Consider the following 19,792-nt stretch of genomic DNA (forward strand, 5'->3'; position numbering starts at 1 on the left):
CGGGAGGACGGCGAGGGAAGGAACCGGGAGCACGGGGCGGGAGAGGGGAGAAGGGGGGGGGAAATGGGGGCGGGAGGGGGCCGGGGCCGCCCCCTAGGAACGGGGCGCGCAGGCGAAAATCCGGTGGAAACTTTATGGCCCGGCGGCGGGCGAGGCAGGGCCGGGGGGGGGACGCGGCCCCGCCGCCCACCGGAGCCGCCCCGCCGCTCCCGGCACTGCAAAGTCCGCGGGTGGGGAGGGGGCGTCGGGGGGCGGCGGAGCCCGGCCCGAGCCCGGGTGCCGCAGGCGGAGGGGGGGGGCCCCGGGCCGGGCGGGGGCGGCTCACTCGCGGCCCTCCAGCAGGAACCGGCGGAAGGGCTCGAAGTCTGCGGGGATCGAGTCTGCGGGGCGACAGCGGGGAGGGGGGGCGTGAGGAGCCGGGGGGGGGCTCGGCGGGGGGGCTCGAGCCCCCTCCCGGGATAGCCGGAATCCCCCCCGAGCTGCCCCAGGGAGCGGGACGAACCCCCCCGGGCACCGGGACAGGCCCTGGCCCACGCGGGGGGAGCCCGGGGGGACTCCCCCGGGGGTGGGATTCCCCCTGGGGGGGGCTTCCCGCTCCCCCCCCCATCTGCCACGGGGCAATAGGGGCGAGGCTGCTCGCTCCTTGCCCCGGTGTCCGGGGGTGTCCCGGTGCCCGGGGGGTGTCCCGGTGCCCGTGGGGGGGTCCCGGTGCCCGGGGGGGGTCCCGGTGCCCGGGGGGAGCCCCGTGCTCACCGTTGCAGCGGTACTGCAGGTTGGACCAGATGATGTTCTCCTGGGAGAAGCAGAAGACCCCCAGCCGCCCCCCGCGCATGGTGGTGTCGATGATCACCCCCGAGTCCGCCACCAGCCGCGGGCCTTCGTACAGCCGGACCCTGGGGGGGGGGGGCAACAAATGGGGGGGGGGGGGCAACAAATGGGGGGGAGTCAGCCAGGACCGGGGACCCCCAACCTGGGGGGAGTTGGGGGGAGACACCGAGGCACCGCGACGGGGCCCCCGTCGGGGCTGGAGGCGCACCACCGGGGGGGTTCTGTGAGCCCCCCCCCAAAAAAAAAAAAACAAAAAAAAACACAACAAAACACCAACCCCGCAGGGATGGAGGCCGGGGCCCCCGCGCCGCCCCCGGCCCGGCCCCGCTGCCTTTGTCGGGCGCTTTGCATGTGAAAGGCCCCGGCGGCCGGCGGGGTCTCCATGGCGACGGGACAATGGCCGCGGGGGCCCGGACGGGGCGGACGGGCCCGGCCCCCGGAGCGCCCCCCCCCTCCGCCACCCCCCCACGGCGGCCGCCCCGACGGGTTCCTTAAAGGGGAAAAGCAACGGGGAGGGGGGGGGCAACGGGGTCGGAGCCACCCCCAGCGGACGGAATCCGCCCCACGGGTCCCATCCCCTCTCCCAGGGGATGCCGCCCCCCCCCGCCCCGTCGGTCCCACGGGGGCAGGACCCCCTCCCCACTGCTGTCACCCCCCCACTCAAGTCAGTCCCACCAACCCAGGACCCCCTCCCCATGCTGTCACCCCCTCCCCAGGGACCCGCAACCTCCGAGCTGAGCCTGGCCAGGTTCCTGCCTCCCCCCCCCCGGTGCTGCCAGCCCCAGTACCCCCCCCAGTGCCCCCCACTCACCTGATGTAGCCCACCTGGGGCCTGTGCACCAGCTGCCAGCGGTACGAGGTCTTGTCCCTCCAGCCCACGTTGCGGGGGTCCTTCCACAGCAGGCGGACGTGCTCGGGCGTGTGGCCCGTGTGCCACAGTGCGTTGCGCAGGTGCTCCCCGGGGCCCGTGGAGGACTTCACCGCCTGGGGGGGGGGGTGCGGGGCATCAGGGGGACCCCGCCGGCAGGGCCTGAGCCGCTCCGGGGTGGGGGGGACACGGGAGGGTGGCGGCACCCACCTTGAGCTGCAGCCCCGGCTCGGCCACGGCGCGGAAGGGGGTGGCCTGCCAGTACGTCTGCTCCGTCTGCTTCCACATCACCACGTAGAAGCTGGCGCTGTCCTGGTAGCTGAAGATGAAGCCGGCGTAGTCATCGTCGGTGACGGTGTTGACGTGGAAGGTGCCCTCAAAGTCCACCCCGTTGAAAGCCGTGTAGCCTGCGGGTGGGCAAACGGAGGAAGGAGCCCCCTCCCCAGCATGGGGACGGGACCCCGCGCACTGCCTCCACCCAGGGCAGTTTTTACCCCTCTCCATAGGGCACAGAAGTGACCCTCGACCCCCAGCGAGCAGGGGACAAGGATAAAGGGGCTGTCCCACGGGGTCTGCACTTCTTACCAACAGCCAAGCCCGGGTCGCTGTTCATGGTCTGCACAATCTCCATGCCCTGTGGATGAGACCTGGGTTAGGGGCGTCCCCGGGGACCTCCCGGCCCCTCTCCGCTCCCACCCCAGCAGAAACATGGGGGGCAGCACCCACACCTGGTTGAGGACAACCCAGTTGGGATCAATCTGCGCGTCCCCCTCGGGGTCCAGGATGACGGTCTGGTAGGCGCGGAAGTCGGTCAGCGTCACCTCGGCGCTCTCCGGGCACACGTCCAGCTGGTCGATCACCGTGTCATTGTCGAAGTCCTCCTCGCACGCGTCGCCCACGCCGTTCCCTGGGCACACACGCATGGGTCATGGATGGACGGGACCCTCCAGAGGGCTCTGCCTCCCCCTGCCCACCCAACGCTCACCATCCGAATCCTTCTGGTTGGGGTTGGGGATCAGGCGGCAGTTATCGGGGCCGGGTGCTGTGTAGTCAGGGATGCCGTCGTTATCATCATCGTTGTCGCAGTCGTCCCCCAGCCCGTCGTTGTCTGAGTCCAGCTGGGAGCTGTTGGGGATCTCGGCGCAGTTGTCCTTGGTGTCCTGGTGCCCGTCCCCATCACTGGCAGGAGGAACGCAGTCAGGGCAGCACCACAAACCCAGTGACCTGGCACTGAGCTCCAGCACCTTCACCCACCCCAAAGACCCCCGATCTCAAGGACCCTCACCTGTCCTCGTTGGTGTCACAGATGTCCCCTACCAGGTCACTGTCCATATCTGTCTGGAAGAGACCAAAGCCCTAGTTCAGCGGGCACCCTGGGGTGACAGGACCCCAAACCCCGCCAGCCGGGGGGCAGGGTCCTGCAGACCCCAGGACACCCCTGTCTCCACGCGTGCTGGCTGCCCCAGGCCATACCTGAGTCGGGTTGCTCATTTCAGGGCAACTGTCACAGGCATCCCCAACGCTGTCCTCGTCCCGGTCTGTCTGCAGCGGGTTGGGCACCTTGGGGCAGTTATCCAGCATGTTGGGAATTCCTGCAAGGACAGAGGCGTGTGGGTGCCCTCAGCACCCCAGCGTGGCTGTGACAGTCCCAAATCCGCAAGGAGCCCCTGGCCACACGCAGTGCAGCCTCATGAGCCGCTCACCGTCCCCATCGATGTCATTGTCACAAGCATCCCCCTCGCCGTTGCTGTCCGTGTCCCGCTGGTCATTATTGGGCACGTTGGGGCAGTTGTCACAGGCATCCCCAAAGGAGTCGGTGTCCGAATTCTGCTGGTCTTTGTTGGGGAAGAGCCGGCAGTTGTCCTGGAGGGAAGGGAAGGACAGAGATGCCCCCATTGTGGTGGCTGGCAGAGCAGAGCCACGCTCTGGCATGGGTCAGGGCAGGGGGACATCTCCAGTGTGCCCACTGAGACCGTCCCAGAGCCACAAACCCCGGCCTGCTGCCCCCCAGGAGCAGCATCCTGGGGGCACCAGAATCAAGCCAAAGCAAGAAGCTCTGCCCCTCGCCCAGCACAAGCCCTAGAGCCACAGGCACGTCCTGCCTGCATATCACAAACACCTCCACGTTCTTGATGCCATCACCATCGGCGTCATCGTCACACTGGTCCCCGATGCCATCGTTGTCGGCGTCCTCCTGCCCTGAATTCGGCGTCAGGCGGCAGTTGTCCTGGAAGCACAGACACCAGTAAAGACAGGGAGGAGGACAGCTCCAGAGCCCAGCCCCACTACAGGCCAGTGGGCTCCCAAGCCCCTCGCGCCCCTCGCCACGGGGAGGCCCACCTGCTTGCAGTGCTTGTTGTTGTCGATGCAGGGCAGGGGCTCATCGGGGTAGCCGTCGAGGTCCGTGTCCTGCCCGCACACGTTGCCGTTGCCAGCCCAGCCCACGTTGCACTGGAGAAAGGAGGAATCAGGGGCTGGGAAACAGGGAAGAGTCCTGGCAGGAGCAACCGCTGCTCCTGCCAATTCCTCCAGCACCCTCTGCGTCTCGGTCGGCCCGTCCTGGCCTTCCCGCTCACCGCACAGGAAATTTCACCGTTCCTCTCGAACACGCAGAAGCCGTTGATGTCGCAAGGGTTGGAGGTAGGAGTGCTGCAGGACCGCTGCGGGATGCAGCCAGACGTCTGATTCCCCACAAACCCTGACTTGCAGGGGCCACATTTGTAGGAGCCCTGGGAGAAATGGGGCACGGGGCAGGGTCAGGAAATTGAAGATGCCCCCGATGTCGGGCAGGAGACCAGAGCAGCTCCGCTCACCAGCGTGTTGGTGCAGATGGAGTTGGGGTCGCAGCCGCCGTTGTTCCCATCATTGCATTCATCAATATCTGTGCAAACCTGAGAGCAGGATGGGAGAAACCATCGACCTTCTGCCCCCACAGCTCCTGCAGGAGACCCACCCCATGCCCGCAGCCTGCCTTCGGCACTGCCCTCCTTCAGAGCAGGGTCTGGCAGGCTCAGCATCCCCTGCCCGTCCCCGCAGCCCAACAAACCGGAGCGCCCATGGCCAAATCCCACAGCCCCGCACTCACCTGCTTGCTGGCCTTTGCGTAGTCGGCCCCCACGCCAGAGACGGTGTTGCCCCGATAGCCACGGGGACAGGGCTCACAGCGGAAGCCTGGTGCAGTGTTGATGCACTTGGAGCCGGGGAAGCAGGGGTTGGCATGAGCGCACTGTGGGCACGGGGAGCGAGAAAAGCTTCGCTACGGGTACGGCACTGGCGAGAGCACCCCGGTGGTGGGTCTGTCCCCACCGGGTGACTTAGGGACACATACGGAGAGGGGAAGCATCTCGTGTGTGACACCTGCCCATGCTGCCTGCTCTGGGACTCAGACTCCCCCCGCTGATGGGCACGAGTCCTGCTCACCTCATCGATGTCGGCGCAGTGCGTGCCGTTGCCCTCCAGGCCCGGCGGGCAGGGCCCGCAGCGGTACCCGGGGTACTCGTACGTCTCCATGCAGTCCACGCCGCTGAAGCAGGGGTTGGGGTTGCAGCGAGAGCGGTGCTCGTGGAAGCCTGCGGAGACGAGGGCCGGGCAGGGTGGTGAGCAGGGATGAACGCACGCTCCCCGGGGTGGGAGCCGAGCCACGGCAACACTCACCGCAGACCTGGCACTCCATGATGGTGTTGCGGATCAGGGACATCTCCTTCACCTGTGAAGCAGCAGAGCACAGGGTGTTAGGGACGGGGGTGACTTGAGGAACAGAATCACAGAATCACAGAATTTCTAGCTTGGAAGAGACCTCAAGATCATCGAGTCCAACCTCTGACCTAACCCTAACAGTCCCCACTAAACCATATCCCTGAGCTCTACATCATCACGCCCCTGGGGTGCAGAACCCGCATCCAAGCCCTGCCACGTATCTTTGAGCTCCACGCTGCCCTCACAGTGCCCAGCGCCCTGCTCTTGGCCAAGCCCAGCCTGGGCAGTGCCAGTACCACTGCCCCGCCTCACCTGGTCCCTAATGTCTTCTCGCAGGTCTGTCAGGATGCGGTTGAAGAGGGTCAGCTGCGTGACCAGCGCCTTGGTCTGCTCGCCTGCCACAAGCAGGGAGGACAAGGTCAGCCCCAGCCCCAGGACAGAGGCAGCCTCCTGGGGCCAGGGGCTAGGGGCTGCCGTGCCCATCCCACACCGCACCAGGGGGCACGAGGCAACCCCCGACCCTTCCTTCTCCTCCCTCGTCAGGTGCAAAGCCACCCAGCTCCTGGTCCTTGCACTGCAAGGATGGGTGCCAGCAGCAAGGACCTGCCCAGCCACGTGCTAGTGCATCCCCACTGGGGTCCTAAGACCTCGCAGGACCCTTTCTGTATAACACATCCCATGCCCCTCTGATCTGCCCCATTCCAGGGTGCCCAGCAGGTGCTAGGGACTCTGGGACAGGCTCCAAAGGGTTTTACACCTCCATGGAGCCCCAACCACCATCACCATCCCCACAGCTGGAAAAAGGGGAAGCGGAGCAGGGACTTACCCAGGATGGAGGCCAATGCGCTTGTCACTGCAGGGAGGAAGACAAGATCTTGTTGAACACTGCTTTGGCCAGCACACGGCCTGGAGACCCAGCACACCCCCTGCCAGGGTGTGCTCGAGGGACAGAGGAGCCACCAAGGAACAAGTTCCCCCTGTGGAGGACTGCGATGCCACCTGCCATCCCCGCACAACAAACTGCTGGGCAGGCTCTTGAGGCTCCGTGGCCTTCCAGATCGCAACCCTCACCTTCCCTTGCATGGTTGTTCCTGGCCACCACGTGCACAGGAGCTCCCGTGCGCATAGGGCTGTCTGGCAGGGGGCAGAGGTAGAAGCTCCCCCTGCACGATGCGGTGCTGTGCCCCCTACGCACCAGCCTGTGCTCTTTGTGCTGCCCACCCAAGGTGCCGTACGACACGTAGCATGCATGGGGGAACCATGGCCAGCCCCCCGTGCTCGGAGCAGAACACGGACGTGCCGTTACCTGCGCTGTGAATGGATTCATCTCCCTGGAACGGACACTCGCTCAGCGCCCCAACTCGGCTCATGGAGCCTCCCAGAATCAGCTTCATGGACTCCACAAACCCCTGACGTAGCAGAGGAGATGCAGTCAGCCACGGAAGGCTCTGCCTGTCCAAGGGGTACGAAGGACACTCGGCCCCACGCGGGGGTCCCGGCACTCACCTGCATCCTCTGGTAAGCCTTCTGTCCTGTGCGCACCTCGATCGACTCCACCTCTGCCAGGGGGATCTCGGACAGCTCGGGCAGCCCCACGCTGGAGTCCACTTGCTTGCAGTCCACGTAGAGCTCCACGCTCAGCATGTCCCCGCGCAGCCCGCTCAGGCGCACGATCACCGTGTGGCTCTGCCCGTCCGCCACGTGCGCGTGCTGCAGGTTGACCGAGTGCAGCTTGTTGTCCTCCCGCAGGTAGCGCACCAGCACTGCGGAGGAGCGGGAAGGGGCCGTGAGCTCTCCTCCCCGGCCCCTTGGGACCAGTTGCAGCAGACCTGAGCAGTCCCCGCCGAGCTCGGTCCCTGTTTCTCTTCCCACATCCCCAGCGTGTGCCCCCCACGTCCCCAGGCAGCAGGCACCTACCCTTGTTGATCTTCCCCACCACGGACACCTCCAGCCACCTCGTGTTGTCCTTTTTGGAGTAGAGGCCGAAGAGGGTCCCCCCCTGCTTGGGGGGCAGGCGGAAGGTGGAGAGGAGGAAAACGTCGTTCACCGTCAGGAGCTCCATCCGGATCTTGTGCGTGATGCTGGCCATCTGCCGGGCCTCGCTCACCAGGAGCAGGTCGATGACTGCGGGGAGCCAAGGACGGGGGTCGCATCCTGCCCGGCCGCTCAGGAGCGGGGGGATGCCCGGTTCGGGGCACCGCCGCCGGCCCGACCCGCTGCAAACCGGCCCCGCCGGGCCCGGGGAAGCCCCGAGGACTCCCGGGGAGGCTCCGCACGGTCCCGCCGGCTCCGCCCAGCCCCGACCCCGCGCGGTGGCGCTCCAGGACCGGGAGCGGGAGCGGCCGCCCCTCCGAGAAGGATCCGCGGAGTCCCCGCCACCGGCGGCCCGGAGCCCGGGAAACGGGCGGGGCCCCCGGCTCGGGGCCTTCCCCGCTCCCCCCCTCGCTCCGGGGTTTCCCTGCGGAGGCGGCCGCACCGCCCCGAGCATCCCAGCTGCCGGGCGGGGAAGGCTGGCGGAGCCCCCGGCCCGGCGGCCGCGGGGAACGGAGCGGAGCGGGGACGCGGCTCCCGTGGAGGCTCCGGGAGGGGGAAGCGCGGAGCCCCACCGGGGCCGGGCCCCGGGAACCGGCGCTGAGCAGCCACCGCGGCCGCCCCGCCGAGGCGCTGCGGGAACCGGAGCCCCGACGAGGAACGGGCCGGCCCTCAGCACAGGCCCGGGGCGCTCCGGGGGAGCACGGAGAGCCCGGTCCCGCCGGGGCACGGCAGCCCGCTCGTTCCGTGCCGCCGCACCGGGCAGCCCGGGAGGAGCCGCGACCCTGGGGCGAGCGGCGGCCGCGCAGCCCGACCCCGGCAGCCTCCCCGCCGGCCCCACCGCCCCTCGAACCGGAGCCCTCCCGCCGCGGGCACCGCTGCACAGAGCCGGGTGCGGGGACCGGCGTCCAGGCGGGGCTGGCGGCGGCCCTGCCCGCAGCTGGCCCCGGGACTGCGGGCAGCGGTGACCCTCGGGGGTGCTGGCGGCCGTCCCGAGCTCCGGGGATGAATGTCCCTCTGTCCCCAGCCCGGAGCGCCGGCTCGCCGCAGCTGCCCGCAGCCCGGCTGCCAGACCTCCCAGGGAGAGCACAGCCGCTGTCAGCGGCCCCGGGCCGGCCGGCGGGAGCCGGCAGCCCCCGGCTCAGGGCAGCGGGGCAGGGAACCGCCGCCTCCCCCGTTTGTAGCGGGCCGGGAACGGCGGGGGCGCCCCGTCCGCGTCGCCCCGTCGGGGCTGTCCGACCGTCCCCGCGCCTGCCGCTGCCCGGCGGGACGGAGCGGCACCGGGAGCCGCCTTACCTTGCAGCCCCTGGCGAGCCGCGCCGGCGGCGCCCAGCAGGAGCAGCGCCAGGAGCGCGCCGAGCGCCGGGCCCCCCGCGGCCGCCGGTGCCCCCATGCCGCCGGTGCCGCCGGTGCGGAGCGGAGCGCGGCGGGGCGGAGTGGCGCGAGCGGGGAGGGGCCGGCGCTGGCGGCGAGGAGGAAACAAAGAGCCGTCAATCACGGACGCGCATCCCGGGGACCCCGGCGGGCGCTCCGCCGCGGCGGGCCGGCCGCAGCCCCGCCAAGCGGAGAGCAGCGGGGCGGGGCGGGGCGGGGCGCGGTGCACCGGGACCGGCCGGCGGCAGGGCCCGGAGCTGCGGGAGACCCCCGGGCACCTCGGCGCTGCCCGCCCCTGCACGGCTCCCGCTCACAGAAATTGAGTGTGGCAGGCGCCGGTTCACCGGGAGGTCAGGCAGTCTGGGGCCGCCTCGCTGAGAGCCGGAGCGGCCCCGGCAGCGCCGGAGCGCCCGGCCCGGGAGAGACGGGCACCGGGAGCCGCGGGGACAGCGCGGGGGACGGGGGGTGGCCGAGGAGGAGCCGCTTGGCCAAGGGTGCCTCGCGGTGGGGTCCCAGCCCCCGGGGCCAGGCGGCGCCCCCCGGGCAGCGGAGCCTCCGGGGCCGGCCCCGCTCCCCTGGCCGGAGAGGAGCGAGCGGAGCCAGGCCACCTGGAGCCGGCTCAGCGGCATAAATCAGCCTCAGGAACCGGCCCAAGCCTCCGGAGCAAAATAATGAGCTCATCCGAGAAGCTCCTTCACCTCTGCCCTGGGCTGGGAGCGGGAGCCCTGGGGACGCCGCAGGAGCCTCGACGGCCGAGCCCGACGGCAGCGGGGCGCGGAGCTCGGGGTGCGTCCAAGCCCCGGGACCGGCGCTGCTCAGCCCCGGGGGCCGCCTGCGCCCTCAGGCCTCAGCCTCCCGGAGGGCTCGGGCAGAGCCCGGGGCACTCGGCCAGGCTGCAGCTGGAGGCCGCGGGGAGCGGAGCCGCGCAGCCGGGAGGCCGGGGCGGGCCCGGCGGCGGAGCAGCCCCGGCAGCTGGCCCGGCAGCTCCCGCTGAGCGCCGGCCAAGGCGGAGGAGCAGCGCGGCTCCCCGGCCGTGTTTACGGCTGTTTCCCCCGCCTCCATAACAACGGGCCGGGCCGAGCCGAGCCCCGGGGGCCGCCCCAGCCCCGCTCCCCCCTCATCAGCCGCTCCGGTGCACGCCAGGGCGGCCGGGGCCACACGGCTGCCTCCCGCTTTCCCCCTCCCGTCCGGTGTGTGCCCGCTCCCCCCCGGGTTTTTATCTATTTTATTTTATTTTATTTTATTTTATTTTATTTTATTTTATTTTATTTTATTTTATTTTATTTTATTTTATTTTATTTTATTTTATTTTAATTATTTAATTTATTTTCCCATAGCAACGCGCTGGAGCGGCCGGTAACGGACCGCTGTGTGTGTCGGGGGGGGGGGGGGCTCGGCTCCGCTCCGTGGTGCTCGGTACCGGGCTCCGCGCATCCCCCGGCCGCGGAGGGGATCCCGGGCGCTGCGGGAGCTGCCCCGACGGCGCGGCCCCGGGAGCCGCCGCCGGTAGCGGAGCCTCCACCGCCGCCGCCGCCGGTGCCGCCGGGCCCGCCCCGAGGTGGCGGCGGGCGGAGCCGCCCCCCCCGTGTGGTTCCGGGTCGGGCGGGAAGATGGCGGCGCCCATGGAGCTGTTCTGCTGGGCAGGGGGCTGGGGGCTGCCCTCGGTGGATCCCGACTGCCTGGCCGTGCTGGTGAGCGGCGGCGGGGCCGGTGTGTGCCCGGTGTGCGCCTCCCGGCCGGGCCCCCCCCTCCCGTCCCGTCCCCTCTCCTCTCTTGCAGACGTACGCGCGGTTCACGGGAGCGCCGCTGAAGGTGCACCGGGTCAGCAGCCCCTGGAGGAGCCCCTCCGGTAAGGGTCCGCACCGGGGCACCAAGCCCCGCCGCACCCCCCTCCCCACTGCACCCCCTGCCCCATTGCACCCCCACTGACCCATCACACAGCCCTGCTCCGCTGCACCCCCACCCCACTGCGCCCCCCACCCCATTGCATCCCCCGTCCAGTTGCATGGCCCCCATCGCAGGACTGTACCCCAGTTCACGCCCCCTGCCCCACTGCACCTCCCCTTGCCCCATTACTCGCCCCCCCCAGCGCACTCCTGTCCCATCACGCAGCTTTCATCCCCTTATCTGCCCCCCTCACATTGTCCAAGCCCCCTACCCCCGTGTGTGTGCCCTCACCCCCATCCTGCACACCCCTCGCTCTATGTGGGGGCCCTGCACCCCCCAGGGACCCCCCCAGCCCCTCATCACCGGTTGCAGGGGGACGCCCTGCAGCCACCCCTCTCCCTGCCCTCAGGGCGCCTGCCTGCGCTGAAGACGCGGGATGAGGGCACCATCTCCAAAACGCAGCAAATCATAACGCACCTCAGGAAGCAGGTAGGGGACGGCGACGGGCACCCCCCCGGGTGCTGCAGGGGGGCCGGAGCGCCTGCTGGGATGGAGGGAGCTGGAGCTGGAGCAGCAGCAGCGAGGGCATCCCCGGGGATGGGGCCAGGGCTCAGCTCCCTGCTCTGGAGGCAGCGCGGTGCGAAGCAGTGCGAGCTTTGCCCTGGGGACCCAGCCCGGCTGTCCCCGTGGTGGTGTTTGTTCTGGGGGCAGGCACGACCCCATCTCGAGCCTCGTGCATCTTGGGCAAGGTGGGCGCTGTCCCCTCCATGGTCTGTGCTCCAGCGCGGCTGTGAGCAGGGAGCAGACCTGCGGGGCCCGTGGGACACCCTGAGCTGCCCGCTCCCAGCTCTTCCCTTTGGGCCTGGAAGTCAAGACAAACCTTAACTCTCCTAGCGCTGGGTCTGGACACGGGGGGGTAGAGCTCAGAGGGGGCACAGCACCAGATCCTGCCCGCTCCGCTCCTGGGGTTGGCCGGGTGTCCACCTGGGTAACCTCCCAACCTCCCAGCTCACCGAGCAGCGAGAGCAGAGCTGGGTTCAGAGCAGGGCTGGGTTCAGAGCAGGGCTGGCCCTGCTGCCCGGTCCCTCTGCACGCAGGCACTCGCTTTGTCACGGTCCCCCGAGGTTGTAGGATGGCTGCTTCCCTGCCAGCTCAGCCCCGTTTCCTTTCCTCCCCAGAAATACAACGCTGACTACGACCTCTCGGCCACGCAAGGAGCAGACACGCTGGCTTTCGTGTCCCTGCTAGAAGAGAAGCTGCTGCCAGTGCTGGTGAGTCTCAGCGTGGCCGTGGGGAACATCTCAGGGGTGCCTGCGTGCGCGGGGCACGGGCTGTCCTTGTGCCACCGCCATCGGCTGTGCCGGCTCTGGCACTCCCCGGGGCATCGGCACGGGTTGTCCTCTGCTGCAGATCCACACGTTCTGGGTGGATGCGAAGAACTATGTGGAGCACACGCGGAAGTGGTACGCCGAGACCATCCCCTTCCCGCTCAACTTCTTCCTGCCCAACTGCATGCACAAGCAGCACGTGGAGCGGCTGCAGCTCATGTGGGGAGACGGCTACATGGAGGATGAGGAGAAGCTGGAGAAGGAGGTAAGGGGATGTGTGGGAAGGAGCTGCCCAGCTCCAAACACCGCAGCTCCTCAGGGGTTGCCCGGAGGGATCACGCAAGGCTGAAATCTCAGCCTGGGACCTGGGGTTCCCAGCCTGAGCACCCCCTCCCCATCGCTGTGACACTGTGACACTCTGCAGCCCTGGCTCTGTCTTCATTCTCCAGCTGTACCGGGATGCTCGGGAATGCCTGACACTCCTGTCCCAGCGCCTTGGCTCCCAGAAGTTTTTCTTCGGAGACTCGTACGTGGCTACAGGGGGAACGTACTGCGGGGACTGCAAGCCCCCTGCATGCAGGCAGGACCAAGCCCCCGCGGCTCACGGGGAAGCCGTAGCCCACAAATGTTACTCTGGGGAGTTGGACAGGCTGGAGGGGATGGAGCGACACGGGCAGGAACGATGCGAGAGCTTGTGGGATTTGCCACCAGCCTCAGCATCGCTTTTCCCCGGCTGCTGAGCACTTGTTGGAGCCAGCAAGGCTGCTCAGAGACAGGACTGTCCTGCATCCCGTGCCCCTGCCCTGTCCCCACTGCTGGGACTGGGAGCAGGGAGCTCTCCTGGCACGGAGGAGCTACCTGCTGTCCCCAGGAGCACGGCGGGGTGGCACAGAAGGCTGGGGGTGGCCGCATCTTGGTGGCTTCGGGTGGGGATGGGGGAGGGAGGGCCCATGACCCAGTGGCGGATCTCTGTTCCCCAGGCCCGCTTCCCTCGATGCCTTTGTGTTCAGCCGCCTGGCGCCGCTCCTGAAAGCGAAGCTGCCCAACGGGAAACTGCAGCAGCACCTGAAGTCCCTGCAGAACCTGTGCAACTACTGCACCTCCATCCTCAGCCTCTACTTCCCCTGGGACGGAGGTGAGACGCACCCCCAGCCTCACGCTGCACCTTTGGGGTGCCCCCCTCAAAAAAAAAAAAATCACCACGAAACCCAACACTGGTGCCCTGCTGCGCTCTGTTCCCCCCAGGTGACCTCCCGGCCAGTGCCCCGCGGGTTGGGGGTGCCGAGGGTGGCGACACGGAGGAGGACCCCCACAAGCGGCGCAACCAGCTGCTGTCGGTGCTGGTGGGGCTGGTGGCCATGCTGGGCTACGCCTTCCTGAGCGGCATCGTCTCCATCCAGCGCGGCGCCGTGGGGCCGGCTGGCCGCCAGCCCATCGCCCTGGAGGAGGAAGAGGAGGAGGAGGAGGAGTGAGGAAGAGCGGCCGCGCTCAGAGCTGTGATTATGTACTCGTCCGGCCACTCGAACTGACTGTTTTGACGCCGGTGGCCTCGCAGCGTTGCTCCCTGCAGGTGTGCTGCTCTGCGTCCCAGCAGAAATTACAGCCCTCGCCCGCCGCACCAATAAACCTCACTCTCTCCACCCGCGCTCTCCCGTCCTCCCTGTGGCCTCTCATGGTTGCAGGGCTGGCCGCCTTTCCCTTTCCCCTTCTCCCAGGTGCCCAGGCTGGGGGCACCAATGTGCTGCTCCATGGGTGCTCCAATCCTGTCTGCGCCCCCCCCAAATCCTTCCCTTACCCCCAGGAGGGCTGCGGGATCTACAGCACTGGGGGACGTGGCGAAGAGGGAAAACCGTGGGTCCTCAAGGTCCTGCATCTGCTTAGCACCTCTGTTTGCATCTGTGGCGGTGCTGGGAGCATCTCCCTCCCCCAGCAGTCATGGGGCTGAGCCCTCTGCCTCTTGCCCTCGCAGCTCCCCTGCCCCGTGGCTGCGCAGACAGAGCCCCATGGCACTGCTGCCCCCCTCCTGCTGTGCCACAGCGTGCCTGGGGACAGCCCCCGGCCAGCTGCGTCCTGGACAGTGCAGCAGAAAGCAGCAGCGCAGGAGCCCAGGCTGTCAGCAGGACGTATCCCCGGCCCGGCAGGGCACGAGCTCTCCCCTCGCTGCTGGAGGGCCGCCCGCCAGCCCGGCTCACCGCAGCGGCGCGCGTGGGGCGGCGAGCAGCCCCCGGGCCTGCGGCTGCAGCAGGAATTCCTCCAAGGATGACAGCTCTGTTTGCATTCCTCCACGCCTGCCAGGAATGGGGAGTTCCTTGCAGCTGGCACTGCCAAAAAGCACGTAGTGCGGCGAACGGCGCTCCGCAAGCCCTGCAAGACCCAGGGCTGGGATGGGGAGGGGGCTTCTGTCCCCGCACTGAGCGGAGCTGCCGCTCTCGACAGGGGCTGCCCGGCCTCAGGGCTCAGCACCCGGCCCTGGGGGCAAGCAGGGCCGTCAGCGATGCTGTGGTTTCCCCCAGCTGCCGTCAGTTTACGAGGGTGTAAATGGAAAAGCGGTGTCTGGCCAGGCTCGCGCACGCGTGTGCCCGCTGCCAGGCGGCACACAGCCCTCGCTTGTTCGGCTGCGCGCTGGGGCTGCCACCCTGGCTCCAGGTGCCCCCTGGGGTGGTGGGGGGACGGGGATGGGTTCTGCACCCTGGGAACACAGCCCCACGGCACACGGGGTCCCGGTGCAAAGGTCCTGCGCCGGGCATGGGTTTGCAGGCCGGGGGCCCCCGGGTTTGCACCGGGGCCAGGAGAGGAGCCAGGGTGTGAATGGTTTCCCTCACCCGCGTGGCGGCCGTGGAGCCTCCGGTTCGAGGGGCCCTGCCGGGAGGGGAATGACTCAACGCAGCTCCCCCCGGCCCCGCTCCCCCCATAACGTCACTCGGGAAGTATGCGCCCGACGCTCCAGTTTCCCATTAGCAGAGGGGTTTATGGCTGCTCCAGCAGCACAAACCGCAGCGAGCAGCCTCCTGCTCCTGCCAGCAGGAGAAACTGGGGCTGCTGACGTCAGGCCCTGCTGAATCCCAGCGGCCGAGCCCAGCTGCCACCGTCCCCAGGCCCCCGCTGGCTTCAGGCTGCAGCTCTGCCACCAGGACGCTGCACGTGGGCAGGGGAGGGGAGCGATGTCCCCAAGTCCCCCCGGGCACAGCCTTCGTGGGGCTGCCTCCCAGCAAGGTCACGGCTTGGGGGGGAGCAGTGGGGGGTCTGGGGGGCCTGTGGGTACGGCCACTTCCACACCTGCCTCCTCACCCAGCTCCAGCACCGTGAGGAGGTGGCAAGGGAGGGCAGAGGACGCGCAGGCGAGGTTGTAGAAAACCTCTTTATTTTATGAAAACATCTAGAAAACAGCAGGCGTTGTGGCCTGTGGATCGGTCAGGTCCCCTGGGGTGGTGCCGGGCTACAGGGGACCGTCCTTGAGCCCCCAGGGGGGTGAAGCAGCCCCCCAGCAGCACTGCTGGCACCGGGACCACCGCAGCCATACTAGGCCGGCTGCTTCCACAGGAACGTCTGGATGGAGTCGCTGGGAGCTGTGGCCTCAATGAAGCCGACCCTGGGGTCTGAGATCCCAAAGGAGACATCCATGGGGGACCTGGGGGGGATGCGAGGAGGGAAGCAGGTCAGAGGAGGTGGTTGGACTGTGGGGTCAGGGCGCAGGGCCGAGCCACTCACCGGTTCAGGACCACCAGGACCACGGCGCCGTCGGGGCGCAGGAAAGCCGTGTGCTCCAGTTCACACCTGCGGCACTTCTTGGAGACAGCCAGCCCCACGCGCTGCGAGCCCTCAGGGATGAACTTGCTGCAGGGACAAGCAGGGGCTGGACGTGGCACCCAGGAGCGCTGCTGGGTCCCCTTGCCGGCCACCCCCAGCCCCAACCCACCTGAAGTGCCCCATGTGGTAGAACATGGGCTGCTTGTAGAAGACGTCCTTGCTGCTGTCCACGATGACGGGGCTGTCCACGTAGTTCTTGCTCCAGTTGGGGCCCCCCTGAAGGTCCAGCGCCAGGTTCCAGTCTGTCCAGCCCGTAACGTAGTTGTTGAGGTCCTGCGGGAGTGGTCGCGGTGCTGAGCCGCACACAGCCGAGGGGGGCAGTGCGTCCCGCGGGCCCACCCAACCCTACCGTGAGGATGCTGTGGCTGTACTTGCTCCCGCGGTCCCAGCCGCCAAGCACCACCCGGGGCTCCCAGAAGTAGGAGCCAGTGGAGGCCTCCGTAGAGAGGAGGAAGTAATTGGGGAAGAGGTGGTGGGTGATGGAGAGGGTGAGGTCGATGGGCGCCAGGAAGTCCAGGTACCAGTGGATGCCGATGCCGCTGATGTAGCTGGCGGCCACGGGGTCTTTGAGAACCTGGGAGGAGAAAAGAGCAAGGCCCTGAGAGCCGCCGTGGGGCAGGGCAAAGCTGCTGTGGGGCAGGGCAGAGCCGCTGTGGGGCCTCACCACTTGAGCCCAGTAGGGCAGCATCACGCGCTGGTCATCCAGGATGATGAGCTGGACGTGGCGGTGGGAGCTGTTGGCCAGCGCAGGGCCCAGGTCCTGCGCGATGAAATCCCGCTGGTGCTCCGGGGAGAAGCCCAAGCACTGGAAGGGGTAGAAGACGATCTCGCCGGCCGTGGGCTCGTTCCCTGCTGTCACAGCCCAGAAGGTCAGGTTGTGCTTGGCGTATTCATCCAGGAACCTGGGCACAGGAGCAGCAAGGTGAGCGGCCTCATCACAGCAGCACCAGCCTGGCTCTGGGGGGCAGCCCCCAGTGCCCTTTGGGGTCCCTTGGCTGCTCACCGGATGAAGTATTTGGCCCAGGCCTTGTGGTACTTGTCCCCTGGGTTTCCCTTTAGTGTCCCCCTCCCCGTCATGGCACCGTTTGTCTTCATCCAGACTGGGGATGTCCAGGGGCTGGCGTACAGTGACAGGGGACGCTTGGCTACTGCCTGGGCAGCCTGGAGGATCGGGATCTGGGGACAACACAGAGATGGCAGCAAGTTCTCCCGGGTCTGTGCCATCTCCAGCACCACAAGTGTCAGGGTGAGCCCTCTCCTTCCCCCTGCCCTAGGGAGCCACCTTCCCCAGGCCACCCGTCCCACCCCAGCCCCAGCCCCAGCACTTCAGGCTTGCCCACCCCGTGGCTGCCCCCCATCCACGGGACTCACCTTCATCCGCGTGTCCTCCTCCGTCAGGTTGAAGTGCTTCAGCTCAAAGTCACCCTCCGCGTCAGCATAGGTGTAGAGACGCACAGAGAAATCGGTGCTGGCCATGGGGACGCGCACGAGGTTGTACTCAATGCCTGGGGAAGGAGCGGGGGGTGATGGGGGTCCCTGGGAGGCATTTGGGGGGGTGCAACCCCCCAGTCCCTCAGCTGCTCTCCAAAACCAAGGCCAGGCACCCAGTGCTCTTGCCCTGCCCCGTGCTCACCTTCCTCAGAGAAATAGGAGCGGAGCAGATGGCTCTGAGCCTCCTTGGACAGGGACTGGATGTTTATGGCAGCTGAGTCCGTGACGGAGCCTCCAAAGCCCTTCACCTTCTGGTAGCGCTGCGCCGTGTCCAGAGTGAGGTGGAAATCTGCGGGGATGAGCAGCATCACGGCCACAGCGTGGGGACGGGGACTCCATCCCTGGGGATGCGGCACCGCGTCCGCAGCCGGGGCAGGTACCTGGGGTCTCTGCATTGCTCTGGAAGCTCCCCTCGCTGCGCTCCAGCCGCTTGCCGGCCTTGCTGCTCTCGTACTTGACGTAGGTGCCCGGGGCCGGCAGCACCACGGGGTCCAGCGTGTCGCAGTACGCGGCGCTGCAGGCACACACCAGCGAGCCGTGCCCGAAGTCCTTGGCATTACAGGGCCGGCCGCCTGCAGCGGGAGGAGAGGGGCAGGCAGAGGTCTGCCACAGACCTTCCCCTGCCAGGAAGGAGCTCCTCCGGCCCCCAGCTCACCCCTTCTGCCCTGCACCCCCCTTGGGGACACAGCCCGGCCACTCACCTGCCACGGGCGGTGCTGCCTGCAGCAGCAGGAGCCAGCCCAGGACGCTGGCACACCCAGGCCACATGGCGCCTCCGCTGCCGTGGGACTCGGACAGATGCGATCAGCGAGCTCTGGGGCTGGGAGCAGGGCGGTGGATGTCAGCGAGCGGCTCCTCTGCCCCATCCCTGGCCCAGCACTCGCCCTCCCTCTTGCCTCACTGGCAGCGTGCTGCTCCCACAGGGCTGTCACCCATGGGTGTCTCCAGCCACACTGCGGCCCAGAGCATGCGCAGCCCAGCCAGAGGTGCAGCCCCCAGCATGTGCCGCCCTCTGCCCGGCATTCTGGCCCTGCCAGCCGCCCACGCTGGCAGCAGCCGGTGTGTCGGATCACTCCCGTCCTCGCCTTCCTCCCTCCCCTCTCACAGTGCCTCCTCCCCGCGTTGTGTGACCCTCAGCTGTGCTGTGCCCCAGCAGGACAGGGGGGCTAGCACATGCTGAGGCCCCACAGGACCGGCTCTGGATGTGTCCCCAGTGCCTCCTGAGCCACGGTCAGGAGCAAACAGCTCTGTGCTTGCACCCCAGAGTGTGGCAGCCAGGGCTTGCCCAGCCAGAGAGGTTTGGGGATGGAGCCCACAGCACGGGGGGGTCCCACGTTTCCCTGCCCTCTGCAGCTGCTCCCACCCTGCCTTGTCCACCCTGCGCTGCTGGGCAAGGAGCATCCCAAAGGAAACACAGGATCAGCCACCCCTGTGCCTCCCTGCGCTGCTGCCACCAGGACAGGGGGAAGCAAGGTTTGGGACAGTGCCACCACGAGACCCTGCGGGACAGGGACCGGGGCCAGGAGGGTTCTCGTGCACCCATCATCTGCCGGCAGTGACAGACCGACACGGTGCTCACAGCCTCAGCCTGGTCCCAGGTCCTTGGCCAACCCCATCCCTACTGTCTGAAAAAAAACCATTCCAGATCCAGGCTACTCACCTGCCCCCAGAAATCCTTCTCTTGCCGTGTCTCTGCTCGGGAGCAGGGCGGCAAGGCAGCAGGACCTGCTCTCTGGGCTGCAGCCGGGTAGGAGGCAACAGCTTCTGGCTGAGCAGGAAAGGTGAGTCCCAGCAGAAAGGACGGCCCATGGGATTTGGGTGCGTTTGAAGAGGAGCCCGAGGAGGGTTTTGCAACACCGCGCCAATGAGAGCTTTCAACACTTCCCTGCAGCGTTTGCAAAGTTCTCCCAAAACCTGTCCCAGCATCTGCAGGGCAGCCAGGGAGGGGGACGGCACTGCCCACCTGCACCTCTCCGCAGCAGCTCCCCCTTATGCCTTGGTCATTCTGGCCACATCTCCCCAGGCAGACACCTTCCCCTGGCCCTGACGTGGTTCTCTCCGTGTCTTCTGTGCCACAGACGCAGGCAGGAACCGTCTCTAACAAGTGCTGTGGCCGAGACCCACGTCCCACTCATGGGTCCACCAGCCAGCTTTCCCCATGTGGCAGCCGTGTGGCTGCAGGGCACCCCTGGGACCATCCGAAAGCAGCAGGAGCCATCACACCACCCCTCGCCGCCCCTCCTTGTGGGTGCTGCCGGGGGCCCCAGGCTCTGCCCCGTGCTCCCCCCACTCGCCCCTGCCATGGGGTCGCATCCCCCGATGCCAGCCCCTGCCCGCAGCAGCGCTGGGTGGAGCGGGCTGCAGCGCTGCATCGACCGCATCGCGGGCTGCGGAACAAGCCCAGACAGCGCACCTTCTAATTTAGGATCCTTCCTAATTGCCAGCACCTGCCCATCAAGAGAAACAGGATGGGGGCAGCACT

General features: G+C 68.0%; 3 protein-coding genes across 3 annotated transcripts; 1 reads left to right on the plus strand and 2 right to left on the minus strand.

Moving 5' to 3' along the window:
* Positions 1-119: 119 nt before the first annotated feature.
* Positions 120-9,589, minus strand: THBS3 (thrombospondin 3). Its single transcript, XM_038167746.2, has 23 exons — positions 8,720-9,589; positions 7,310-7,516; positions 6,899-7,155; positions 6,699-6,801; positions 6,219-6,245; positions 5,705-5,787; positions 5,351-5,402; positions 5,117-5,265; positions 4,782-4,922; positions 4,510-4,587; positions 4,273-4,425; positions 4,037-4,147; positions 3,816-3,923; positions 3,400-3,559; positions 3,170-3,288; positions 2,982-3,034; positions 2,682-2,875; positions 2,425-2,603; positions 2,282-2,330; positions 1,907-2,103; positions 1,640-1,812; positions 754-893; positions 120-380 (listed from the first exon to the last, which is right to left on the minus strand). The coding sequence occupies exons 1-23, from the start codon at positions 8,814-8,816 to the stop codon at positions 322-324; spliced, it is 2,889 nt and encodes a 962-aa protein (XP_038023674.2). The 5' UTR covers positions 8,817-9,589; the 3' UTR covers positions 120-321.
* Positions 9,590-10,312: 723 nt separating this feature from the next.
* MTX1 (metaxin 1) lies at positions 10,313-13,652 on the plus strand. Its single transcript, XM_038167779.2, has 8 exons — positions 10,313-10,488; positions 10,577-10,646; positions 11,094-11,173; positions 11,863-11,955; positions 12,095-12,277; positions 12,462-12,538; positions 12,993-13,147; positions 13,258-13,652. Exons 1-8 carry the CDS (start codon positions 10,408-10,410, stop codon positions 13,482-13,484), a joined length of 966 nt encoding a protein of 321 aa, XP_038023707.2. The 5' UTR covers positions 10,313-10,407; the 3' UTR covers positions 13,485-13,652.
* Positions 13,653-15,356: 1,704 nt separating this feature from the next.
* Positions 15,357-19,187, minus strand: LOC119713756 (lysosomal acid glucosylceramidase-like). Its single transcript, XM_038167765.2, has 11 exons — positions 18,971-19,187; positions 18,012-18,130; positions 17,691-17,882; positions 17,453-17,599; positions 17,191-17,324; positions 16,823-16,995; positions 16,484-16,721; positions 16,169-16,393; positions 15,929-16,092; positions 15,721-15,846; positions 15,357-15,640 (listed from the first exon to the last, which is right to left on the minus strand). Exons 2-11 carry the CDS (start codon positions 18,076-18,078, stop codon positions 15,532-15,534), a joined length of 1,575 nt encoding a protein of 524 aa, XP_038023693.1. The 5' UTR covers positions 18,079-18,130; positions 18,971-19,187; the 3' UTR covers positions 15,357-15,531.
* Positions 19,188-19,792: the final 605 nt, after the last annotated feature.

This window comes from Anas platyrhynchos, chromosome 26 (assembly GCF_047663525.1).
Source record: "Anas platyrhynchos isolate ZD024472 breed Pekin duck chromosome 26, IASCAAS_PekinDuck_T2T, whole genome shotgun sequence".
Classification (NCBI taxonomy): domain Eukaryota; kingdom Metazoa; phylum Chordata; class Aves; order Anseriformes; family Anatidae; genus Anas; species Anas platyrhynchos.

What these genes read in the sequence shown, in the direction of transcription:
- THBS3 (XM_038167746.2), bottom strand. Translation starts at nt 8,816, where the DNA reads ATGGGGGCACCGGCGGCCGCGGGGGGCCCGGCGCTCGGCGCGCTCCTG. An exon ending in AGGCTTACCAGAGGATGCAG is followed by an intron (nt 6,802 to 6,898) that starts GTGAGTGCCGGG and finishes CTGCTACGTCAG; the next exon opens with GGGTTTGTGGAGTCCATGAA. An exon ending in GAGAAGACATTAGGGACCAG is followed by an intron (nt 5,403 to 5,704) that starts GTGAGGCGGGGC and finishes GCTGCTTCACAG; the next exon opens with GTGAAGGAGATGTCCCTGAT.
- MTX1 (XM_038167779.2), top strand. Translation starts at nt 10,408, where the DNA reads ATGGCGGCGCCCATGGAGCTGTTCTGCTGGGCAGGGGGCTGGGGGCTG. An exon ending in CCCCTGGAGGAGCCCCTCCG is followed by an intron (nt 10,647 to 11,093) that starts GTAAGGGTCCGC and finishes CCCTGCCCTCAG; the next exon opens with GGCGCCTGCCTGCGCTGAAG. An exon ending in CTACTTCCCCTGGGACGGAG is followed by an intron (nt 13,148 to 13,257) that starts GTGAGACGCACC and finishes TGTTCCCCCCAG; the next exon opens with GTGACCTCCCGGCCAGTGCC.
- LOC119713756 (XM_038167765.2), bottom strand. Translation starts at nt 18,078, where the DNA reads ATGTGGCCTGGGTGTGCCAGCGTCCTGGGCTGGCTCCTGCTGCTGCAG. An exon ending in CTCCTATTTCTCTGAGGAAG is followed by an intron (nt 17,325 to 17,452) that starts GTGAGCACGGGG and finishes CTCCTTCCCCAG; the next exon opens with GCATTGAGTACAACCTCGTG. An exon ending in AGGAGGACACGCGGATGAAG is followed by an intron (nt 16,996 to 17,190) that starts GTGAGTCCCGTG and finishes TGTTGTCCCCAG; the next exon opens with ATCCCGATCCTCCAGGCTGC.